This window comes from Fundulus heteroclitus, chromosome 2 (assembly GCF_011125445.2).
Source record: "Fundulus heteroclitus isolate FHET01 chromosome 2, MU-UCD_Fhet_4.1, whole genome shotgun sequence".
In the NCBI taxonomy this organism is placed as follows: domain Eukaryota; kingdom Metazoa; phylum Chordata; class Actinopteri; order Cyprinodontiformes; family Fundulidae; genus Fundulus; species Fundulus heteroclitus.
In genome coordinates, this window is record NC_046362.1 from 27,829,493 (window position 1) to 27,841,658 (window position 12,166).

The window sequence follows — 12,166 nt, forward strand, 5'->3', positions numbered from 1 at the left end:
TTTTCAGGCAGTATTTGAAGCATTTAAGAGAAATAAGAATGTTATTATATCTCCAGACGCGAAGGGCTGAAGGCCCTATAGTGGAAGATTGAGTCAGTGGGTGAGTGAGTGGTCTGAATGGAAGAGAAGGACCTAAGAGTAACGCTGTGTATGTTAGTGTGAAGGAGCCCAATAAAATATAGAGGAGCAAGTGCTGACAACCTTGAAAGTATGAAGCAAGAGTTTTTTTTTTTTTTTTAATGAGTTGGTACGTATGGAGCCAGGGGAGTTGGTGCAGGACAGGTTTAATATGACTAAAGGGAGGGTTCTGAACACAACCTGCTAGGTTGTGCTTTGAACCAGTTTTGATATGTGGTTAGACTTGCCACGTTAACACCCCCAAAAAAGGGCAACACACTGATCAAGCTGAGATGCAACTACAGGTTAGATCAGAGCGGCAGTAATATTGAATTTGAAAGATGGACATGTAACGTCATGCAAATGGAAATAAATAACAGGATGCAACTATCTGTGGACAACTAGAGATATATATATATATATATAGGGAGATCTGAAACAGAGATGATGCATTCTGTGGACAGGTAGAGAGGGCTTCTGTGCTATCCACATAGCAATGAAAATTAACATCACATTCACTGAAAGCCAGATTTCAATAGGAAGGATGTAAATAATGAATCGGAGAGAGCCAAGTACACAGCTTCAGTGTGCGCCATATGAGACGAGAGATGGCCTGGATGTGAAAAAATGTAAGTTGGATTGTCTGAGTGCATGATCTAAATAATTAAAATGATGTATCAGATCAGGCAGTGGCAGCCACTTTGTCATTCTGTTAAAGAAAAGGTTATTATTTTTTTTTCATCAGGCCAGGCTGATTTGGACTATATAAAATCTCTCCTTTGGAAAATGCATTTTCTATTTACTGTGATAATTTTTGTCCAATATTAAAATTTTACTTGATCTAAGACATTCAAGTGAGGGAAAAAAAGTAGCAACAGGATATATGTTCGGGGTGACACACTTTAATTCTACCACTTTACTTAAGAAAATAATAGAATGCAGAGTATTGATTGGTACGGTTTAAAAATGATTGGAAAAGGGAGATTCCGCTATAAGAGAAAATGACGAATAGTTTATTAGTAAAAAGGGAAATAATCAAATGGAAGGAGAGAAGAGAAGCTTGTAAGTTTGATCTTTAAATAGACTCGTTCCAAACCAGATGGAGTGGACAGGAGTGGGAGAAGACAGGGAAGAAGCGTTAGCTTGTTAATCTGGAGTCCTGCTCAGCCAACCAATAAAATATCAAAGTTTTTTTTTTTCTTTTTTTAAGTCACTGAGAAGGGAAAAAAAAAATCTGTGTTACACTATCAGTATGTCTCCACAGGGCAAAGACCCACTGAAGTTGACGACAAAGTAGATTAAACTCACAGAAGAGCTTTTACAAGTGAACTTTAAAGGAAATGCACAATTTCAGTCTCTTTAACATTTAATGAGTCAGTGAAATTATACGAGCCAAATTAAAAGAGTATCATGAATTACCAGATGTGATGTGCTTTACAAGGTGCTGAGATGAAAAAAAAAAAGAATGAGGCATTAACATGCGCAGGCTGCGAGTGGCGATGCTTGACACGCAGCAAATAAACACATCAAACTAATTTGATGTATTCAAGTGTTATGAGCTGGCGGAGATGCGTGTATTAAACAGCGAGTTTAAGTGAAATTCTCAGTGGTTGTGGCTGTGGTCCTTGGAAACTTTAGTGGAAAAGCTATAGTTTTTCTGTGTAATTACCTTAGAATATAATCATTTCCAGCTAGGCATACACACACACACACACACACACACGTGCTGTTCATTTAATTCTTTCTTTTTCATGTCTTTAAGCTCATTTTTGCAAATGATGGTAATCAGTCTAGGAGGGAGCAGTTTGTGTTCTAATAATTGTAGCTGTCTGAACTTATGATGTATTACATGTTTAGCAAGGCCATAAAGGGATAATGATCTACAGAGATGTCAAAATATGCATCAGCACATGTCATGCCATCAGCTTTTTATTCCATTACTGCTAACTGATGGTCCTTGTGTCATGTGCTCCATCCTGACAGTTTTAGCCACAGACTGTGACTCGGGATTAAATGCTGAGCTCACCTATTACACCCTGAGCCCGGATTTCAGCATTTCCCCCCATGGAACTGTTTTCCCTGCGAGGCGGCTTGACTATGAGAGGCCCAACCATTTGTATGAGTTTGTGGTGATGGCGGTGGACAGCGGGGATGAGCCTCATTCTGGCACCACCACGGTTCGTGTGAGGATGGCTAATGTCAACGATGAAGCTCCTGAATTCTCCCAGTCTGTGTGAGTTTCTTTATTATTATTTTTTATTTATAAAACAGCATCTTAAAATGTTCTTCTGTTACATATTTAAGATGGATGTATAACAATATAGAGTGCCAGCAACATTTGTTCACTTATGCTTGGACTTATTGGGCTTATCTTTGAACATTAAAGCTGCTTTAAACCTTTTGTATAAATGTTTTTTTTTTTTTACATATTTCTTAAAACCGTTACTATGTCCTGACAGTAAAATATGAGACAGGTCATCTGCAGTAAAAAAAAAATTAAATAAAAAATTGGGCTCCTCTCAATTGTCCTACTGCCATTTGCAAAATTTCACCGCTCCCGGTCGAAACAACCAATCAGAGCCAGGAGGAATGTCTGGCTCTGATTGGTTGTTAGCAGTGTCAGTCAGTGTTGTGTACCTGCTGTTCACACCTCCTCCCACGCACTGTGAAGAGAAAGAAACAACCGGCTTTAAAGTAAAACTGCCGAAGTTTCAGCAACAGGCACTGCAGGTTGGTTTATATATAAACAAAAAAACAAAAAAAAAAAACAGATAAATCTGTGGAAAAGCAACTAATTTTCTTAGATAACTAAGTAACGACCGGCTTTACAGTAAAACCGCCAAAGTTTCTGCAACAGGCACTGCAGGTTGGTTTATATATATATATATATATATATATATATATATATATATATATATATATATATATATATATATATATATATATATATAAACAGATAAATCTGTGGAAAAGCAACTAATTTTCTTAGATAACTAAGTAAAACTCTGATGGAGTCTATCAGTTTTAATCATTGGGCATTTGACTGCAGCATTTGACTGCAGGGGCACCAAAATCTGTGCCGCCTGTAAAGTCTTAACATAGATCTTTTTCATCCATTGAATTCATTTACTCAAATTTGAGGATTTTATTTTTGTTGGAAATGACACAACTCCATTGCAAGGTAAATTTTTTTAGAGCTTTTAACGCTACCTTTGCCAGGTGTGCCAACAAATGGGGTCAGTACTGTCATAGATATTTTCCATTCTTATTACTATTTGTTTCCAAAAATGTAGGAACATTTCAGGAAATGCGGTTTTGTCATTTACAGAACCTCCTTTGAAGGGGCGTTATGTATATAGCTGCATCCTTGGAGACAGTAAACAGCTGTGCACTTAAGTCTTCCGGCTGATTTCTCCTTTCTTCTCTTTTCTGTCACACTAACAATAAACAAAAATGACACAGTGCCACTGGAAACCACGCATGCTCATGCCATCACACTGCCTCCACTTGTTTTACATGTTAAGCTTCTATTCATGAGCTCCTCCAAGCCTTCCGCCTACTTTGTTCCCAATTGTTAATCTGGTACATGTTGACCTGCGTTTGATGTCTTCAAAGACTGCTGCTGCAAGAACTTTTTTTTTGGCTTTGTAAGATGTTTTGCTAGCAAAAAAACTTATCTGATCTTTGTTTTCTTGAGTTAACAAACAAATTGCACCCTTTAATGAATTTTTCTGCTCCTTTTGAGTCTTTTTTTATCATCTTTGACTTGGAAATGGATGTTTACCTGCTTAAGAGTGTTTGCCAGTCATCTTGCAAAGGTAGTTTTCTTTGGTCTACTGTGTGAACCTTGAGGGCCTTTCAGGCTTCTCAACTAAAAAAAGGTTAAACGTGCAGAACCCCATATGCTTGTTTTATTGATTGATTGATTTTATTTGAATGGGTCAGTACACATTAATGAACATACAGGGTTGTAAATATACCAGATTTAGCAAAATGCTGATTTCCATCAGTTTCATACATGAAAGTGAGAAATACAAAAAAGAAAGTTATTTATACAATTATATTTGTACTATAAATCTTAAATTGCTGGAGATATTGTGATTTTTCTTTGGTAATATGACTTCTTGTTTTTTGGGGGAGTGAATATGCCGTGACACAGAAGTCCATTTCTTTTAGCTGCTTCTTCTAGGCTTGACGTGGACCAAAGTTTAACTTGCAAACACACTCTGTGAGCAAGATGGTGGTGGAGGTACAAAACTCCAAAGATCACTGTTAGACACATGCAGCAAAGAAGAAGGGTAACTTGGGGTCACCAGGTCTCTATTACCAATTAAACAAAAATCTACTTGCCAAATAGTTGTTTAGAAAGAAAGGAAACATATTTTTTCTTTAATAACATCAAATCATATTAATGTAGAGTTTGCTGGATATTTATGGGACTTTAACTAAAGATGTGTGTTTAAATGGCACTTCATGAATAGTATTGCGACTTCATGAACTCCATTCAACTAGTGCATACTTTTTTTCAGAAGTTACAAATGTCGGAATTTAGCCTTCCAAAATGTTTTGCTTTCTCTCTGATGAATGTTTTCTTCCCTTATTGCCTTTTTCAACCTCTTTTACTTGCATTGACGGTTCCCTTTGCTGCATTCCGCAGATTCACTGCTTACAAATGCAAGAGGCACTTAGACCTTGATTAGGCAATTTCTAAAGAAATTGCAATGGAATTGCTGAAACTGCCAGTTCCCTGTTCTCTACTTGGTGCCAAAAAAAGTTTGGGCTGAATCTTTTAATGCGCTTGTTGACAGAACAGAGAAAAGGGAAGCGGCTGATTCTCAAACATCCATTTACTTTCAGGCTGATATCGAAAGATTAGGCACAACACTCTCGCTAACTCTGAACGAAAACCCCTAGAACCCCTTCATGAACTGGTTTTATTTACAGAAAATTCACAACTCATTATGACAAAACTTTGTTGCAGTGAGCCAACAAGGCCTTCCTGCTTACAGTGGTGTGACATTTAATTTTAGGGCGTAAAAATATGAACACAGGTTGAGTTAAAAACAGAGTAACCTTTAGGTTTTCTGGTACAATCATGCTATTAGTTTGTTTTGGAGTTAATGGGTCAGCTTGATGTTTTTCCAGTCTTTTGAGACTTCCTGCACACAACCAATGAGTTATGAATCGTTAATTAGCAGTAATGTGTTTTCAAAAATATTAAAAACATACACGTTCTCTTAACTCTTTCTGTGATGGTAAAAAAGTGTGTGTGTGTATGTATGTATATATATATATATATATATATATATATATATATATATATATATATATATATATATATATATATATATAAAATACTATTTTGTGTGAAAACATTCCTAGACTAAATAACCCCTCAATCTCTGACAAGACAGGGGTTTTCTTGGGAAACACCGTTTTAAAATACAGGTGCATCTTAGTAATTACGACATCATCAACAAGTCAGTTCATTTTAATTCAGTTCAAAAAGGGGAACTCATTTGTTATACAGATCAATTATATTCATTATGTAAATAATAAATTCTAAGCATTTATTTCTCCTATTAAAATAATTGTGGCTTACAGCTAATGGAAACGCCATACTCTGTTGCTGAGAAAATAGGAAATTACATAGGATCAATTTTAAAAATACACAGTTTTAATAGAAGAATGTATCCCCATGTACTGTCACTTCCTGAATTGAATTACAAAACCGATTTAATTTATTAAATGTATTTACATTTAATGAGATGCACCTGTACAATGGTTGATCTAGTAGCTATTTCCAAAAATATTATGTGTACACTTCCATTTGCTTGTACACATTCTTGTGGGCGAGCATTTCTGCATTTCGAGTCTCAATCATAGCCAGTATTCTCCTCCAAATATCGATGCTAGTCACCAAAATGAAAAGGTTAAATAATGCACCAGGTCTCATCCCTGATCCACCAGCTGATCACATCTCATTATGTCAAAGTCGAGCAGACCAGTTGCATCACAGATGGATGGGGCGTTACATCACGTACCTCAGACCTGCCTCCCTTCAGGCGATTCATTGCAGCGATGTTAAATGCTGGCAGTCTTGTCGTAAACGGGGCTCACTTGCGTCAAGTAAAAACCAAGAGCGTTTAGACAAACTCAATATGTTTGTTAGCTGTTTTAATCACAGCCATCTGGCATCAAACTGTTATTCATTTCTCCCACAATCACAGACAAATATTGTGGTGAACTGAAGCAATCACACAACCCTTGGTGGATCCCCCCCCCCCTTCTCTAAAGGTATGCAGTAATCTGACATATGGATGCAATCCACAGTGTCACCATCGGCCTTTTTGGCAAAGCAGAAAGAGTGGGTGGGCTGCAACTGTCACTGTGGCTCTGCTGCATTTGTTTTCCCCGGATGAGTGAGCTTCTTGACCTGCCAGTCAAGTTTTTTTTTTTTTTTTTTTTGCCAGTGACCTCTTTAGAATACTGTTGCAGGCCTCCATCGCGGGCTCTTGTTGTGTTGTTGGGGCGTCCGTCTCGGTGGGTGGTGTGGAAAACGCAGCCAAACAAACAGGTGGGCAGAGAGGTGGAGAGCTGGGCAGACGAACACAGAGCTCAGAGGAAAAAATCACGCGTAAACATGGATGCAGAGTGAGCCTGCGGAGAATACCAAAAACGGCAAACAGACAGAAGACAGCCTGTCAGATATGCAGATATAGAGAGCAGTCTGCCGGCATTCAGACAAATACTCCTGCCAGACAAGCTGCAGACTGATAGAAATGCAGGCCTTCTTCCAGATAGTGTGTGTTGGGTGCTTTGTCATCGCATGGCTTACTGAGATGTAGATATATGCTACGAGGGAAGACAAGAAAAGCATGTCCAAAAAAAAACAGCGCTTGCAAGGGCTGGAAAGATGTATAGTATTTTGGTTATGAAATTATTCTTCAGCTCCGACTAATTGTGACATTTGTAAAGGCAATATGAGCAGACAGGCTTATGTTCCTTGGCATGTCCTGTCAGTTCCCATTTAAATAAGTGGTAGAAAGGCTAAAACAGATTGATGTAATGGAGGGACAGGCACGCGGGCCAAAGAAATGCAAACTGGCAGATGTCTCGGCCAGCGGACAGACAGACAGGAAGGCGTGCTCTGTCTGAGCTGAGCGCAACTTCGCAGTTCACTGAGACGCTTCAGGAACTAACGCTAAGGGAGTGAATGTGTCTCATCCCGAGAAGCTGAGGAGAGGTGGCCTTTGAGCCGGGTGACGGATTACAGGTCACTTGTGCTGCTACGGAGATGGCCATGGCTGGCAGAGATGAATCGCCTATCAGCGTTCTCCTGTAAACCATCAATCATCCCCCCCCCTCCCAACTCCTCACTACAGATGCCAAAGCCCCCACCCCCCTTTGCACACATACTTACACGCTTTAGCAGCGGAAATGGCACCAAATCTCACAGTGGATGAGTTCTGCTGACGAATCAGTTAAAACTCAGCGAGACCGCCGCCCCCTCTTATATTTCGCTCCTCTCTATCAGCCGTACTCTTTTATCCTCTCTCTCTTTTTTTTTTTTTCCTCTCACACCCACATATCACTTTTACTGTCATTTCAGTCTCAGCCTTCGCCTTTGTCAACTGCTCCTCCCCTCACCTCCTTTCCCTGTTTCACTACAGCTCCGCTTCCTCCCAGTCACAGGGTTCATCTCCACCCCGTAGTTCTTTGTGCCACAGCGGTATATCAGTCTCCTGTGTCTCACTGGCCATCTTTGCTGCCCAGCACAACAGCGATGGCAAATCACTGCTGACATTTTAAAAGGCGCTGGATCAAATGGCCCACAGTGGGCCGGGCTTGAAGAAGCGGCATTTGTTCAATGACTTCAACATTCCCAGCAGACATTATCATTCGTCTCGGCCGTGGCCAGCTAAGAGGACAGGTTAAATCATTGTGACGAGTAAAAGCCACAACCATATGTCTAATCAGCCGGCTGATGCTATGGATCGAGTAATGATTCATATTGTCTGTCTTTGTCTGTCTCTCGTGAATCGCATGTGGATCGGCAGGCTGCGTTTTGTTTTATGTAGGTCATTTTTACCCTCATCATTAAGTCGGCACCGCGCCAAGAAATAGTAGTTGGCCCTCAATAGATTTCTTAAATTTCTGCGTTGTTATCAAACCTCAAAGATTCAATCGAATTTAACAGCAGGGTGCACAAAAATCAACCAGAATGAAATCATAGTTCTCAAATTAGGATTTCATTTATAAAGAGAACAGGCTATCAAAACCAGCCTAGGCCTGTGTGAACACATAAACGCAGATGAGCACATATTGAAGACTCTTCCAGGAGGTCAATCAAGAACATCTAAAGCTTTACAGACTTCAGTAGTCTCTCAGCTGTGGTCAGTGGGAAGGATTCAACAATAAGAAAGAGACTGGGAGAGTTCCAAAGGCAACGCCACTGCTGACCAAAACCTTAGCGAAGACCCAGCTCTAACTTTCCAAACAATATGTCTCAATGATCTCCGGAACTTTTGAAAAAACCTGGACAACCTGCCATGATTCACGTAACCTTGAAATTTGCTCTTTATCAGGAAAACCCCAAATGAAAATGTCTGCCCATCAGTTTGTGAACATAAGTTTAATCGCACTTGGATTACTCAGCAGAACAATGAACCAAAGCGCACCAGCAAGTGTACTTCTGATTGATTAAAAGACAAAAAGAAGTTTTAGAGTGGCCTAGACTGGTCTGGGAACACTAAACACGCTTGAAAACCCTCTAATGTGGTAAAAAAAAACTAAAATTATTTCACTGCAATGTCAAAGACCAATGGCCAGTTACTGTAAATGCTTGATGACAGCTTTTGCCACCAAGGGTGACACGAGTAAGCAGTTGCATTTCCCATAGGGTCAGGGTAGTTGGGATGGCTTTATTCCCTAAATGAATATCTTCATGTAAAAACAGTTGTTATTACTAAGATTATCTTTCTCTATTCTCTATTATTATTTCTCTATTAAAATTTTGTTACTCGCTGAGACCTATAAGGAGTTAATACTTTTTCACGTCGCTATACATTGTTTTGTTTGTTCATTAAAAATAAAGTAAAAGACTCTGCTTTATTACTTTTACATAAGGACACTCAAAGCTGAGCTCTTTTATACCCTACTTCAATCAGTGGTCCTTAAGATGCTTTTTTAACTTGCCTGCTGTCTAGCTGTGCCCTATTGAATCAATTGCACTTGATTTGAAAAGGCACCTGTCTGCTGGATATATAACCTCTTCCCATCAATGTGAGTGCAAGCCAAGTCAAGTTGAGAATTGACTATACGCCTGTGAGACATGATAGTGTCAAGAGTGCAGACAAGGAAAGAACCTAACAGCTTGTCAGCCAGATTTTTAAGCGTTTGAGTTTTTGCTTTTAGTTTTTGTAAGACAAAAGCAAGTCTTGGAGTTTAAGACTCTGTGGATCGCGCTAGAGGTCTGGTCAGAAAGGTAACCGGTGAGCCAGATGGTCAATATGTATTAAATCAAGGGTTTTGCGGTTTATCTCGTTGAAATGTGCACTTGAAACAATCTTGGTGGAAGAGGCCTGAAGAAACAAAAATCACGGTGACTCATTTCAATGTTTGGCAATGTTAAGTCACAAAAAGCATTAGCAAGATCAAATGTCAAGATAGATGTATGATGTAGCCTCTCTCCCAAAGCATTTAAAGGAGCAATACACAAACTTTCACCACTTGGTGGACTATAGAGCACTGTATGTAGACAAGATCTGTGACAAGCCACGCCTCTCTACCTCCACTCCAGCTGCCATCGGCCACTCCCCTTCTCATATGTCACCTCTAAGGCACATATTTTCCAGGACAAATACACAGCAAAACAGCATCTCCTTTCAGATGAACATGTCTAGTGAAGGAGTACGTAAATCAACTTTATAGTGCTGTTAGCAAGATAATGATTCTATCCTGGACGTGCTTCCCGCCATTTTGCTCCTGCGATACGCTGCTCTGACGGTGGCATTTTATGGGAAGGGAGGGGCTAAGCCCTGAGTGGCAGCTGTCCACATGGACATACATGCATTTGTGGCCGACTGGCTTGTAAACAAGACTGGAGAACAACACAGAGAAATGGTGTGCGACATCAAACCATTTTACAACTAAAAAGATACATTTAGTTCTTCAAAGTTTTTTAGTTATTTCTTTCTATCTGAAATAAAGAAATATCGCTTATTGCTCTATTAGTACCATTTAATTAGTGTGATATTTTTTTCTTAACTGAGTTCTATGTTTCCTTTCATACCTTCACTTTTGTTGAAGGATTCAGATACTGTGCCTTGCAAAACTACGGTACTCATACATAGATTTGGTGAGTTTACATGCACAAATGCTATTGTATTTTATTGGGATTTCTATGTGATAAGCAAGCACAAAAAAGCTTATGACTGTGAAGTAGAAAGAAATGGATACATGGTTATCAAAAACATATCCCAGTCTTCAAAGCATCCAGTATTACCCTATACCTTACACGATCCATCGTCCTACCAACGCTGATCAGCTTCTCTGGACATGCTAAAGAAAAATATATCCATGGTATGATGCTGCAACCACCATATGTCAACAGTTTGGCCAAAGAGTTTTTCTCTCATGTAATCAGAGATGTTTCTTCTATGTTTTTGCTGTGGTTCTCTTAACCAAGTAGGGGTTTTTGGAGGGCAGTTGTTTGTAGCATATTTTTAGTTAGGCGACTCAGATTGTAAGGGGCTGGATGTGCACTATACATTTCAGTTTTATCCATACATTTTTTTTAAATGTATCCTTTTATCTCAACTTTACCATTTTTGATAAGTTATTAGTCTGTCAGATGTCATAAAAACTAATGTGACAAAATGAGCAAAAGTTCTAGGGGCCTAAATGCTGTTGGAAGGCACTGTACACTGGGTTAGGGTATGATCAAACAAAATGTTTGAGGGTAGTTTCAATCACCAGTCTTGACATGTTGCAAACAAAACACAATTTCACCTGGTCAGCCTGCCTCAATCGTCTTCTGCCATTACCAGCCAGCCTGGCAGGGCAAGCGCCGGAAAACAGGATCAGCAGGTGGTGCAACACAAACACTGGGAGACCCTAGGCAGGCGGTGAGTAGATAGACGTTCCTGCAGGGAGTGGTGAGTGAAGCAGGTGAAGTAGCTGGAGTCACTTGGTGATAATTGGACAGCAGCTGGTGGAGCTACAGTAATTATGGTTCTGAGAGGTGGCTGAGAGGAGCATGGAATGGGGGAAGACCAATCAGTCCCAAAAATACAAACAAAACCCCAAATCATCAATAATAGTCGGTGACACTCAAACTAAGCCTTTGTTTATCTATGCATAGTTAAAGTATCTTAAAGAACAGATACATACTATCTGTTCAAAATCTCTCTTCTTTGCCAAAATGAATGAAAACTTGGATGATCATTTTTGCTAAGCCAAGACACCAGACCTGGTTTTGCTCCCAGATGTACTTTAAACAAGATACTCATGAGCCCTATTCGCATGGGATTAGTTTAATTTAGGGACCACGTGTGATTTGTAATAATCATGGAGATTGTCTGTGTTTTAATCCCGTGCCAATGTGCCATGTCGATAATTTATAAAGTAAATGTTCCTCTGTAAATTACCTACTATAGTTTGCTGAACTCAGAGGCCCTTTTATAAAGCTAATTCGATTAAATTTTATTTATATAGCGCCAATTCATTAAACATGTCATCTCAAGGCACTTTACAAAGTCAAATTCAATCATATTATACAGATTAGGTTATATTATACAGATTGGTCAAAAATTTCCTATATAAGGGAACCCAGTTAATTGCATCAAAGTCCCGACAAGCAGCATTCAAATGTGACTCGACATCTCTGTGATTTGGACAAAAATGGTCGGGATCCGATGCGTGAATAGGCAGTTTTTGTTTCCTGGGTGCGTTTGTATTAGCTTTTGGTGAAGAATGCAGGCTGCTTTGGGTCGTGGGTCAGCAAAACCCTATCGGAAAAAAGCCAAAAACAAGCTCAATGACCAAT

The 12,166-nt window shown here is 39.4% G+C and overlaps 1 protein-coding gene across 1 annotated transcript in view; it reads left to right on the forward strand.

Annotated features, from left to right (window-relative positions):
- Positions 1 to 12,166, forward strand: part of LOC105924376 (neural-cadherin) — a 178,202-nt gene that overhangs the window by 81,508 nt on the left and 84,528 nt on the right. Inside the window, 1 exon segment of the mRNA XM_036152005.1 lies at positions 2,101 to 2,350. Within this exon segment, the coding sequence (XP_036007898.1) occupies positions 2,101 to 2,350 (250 nt within the window).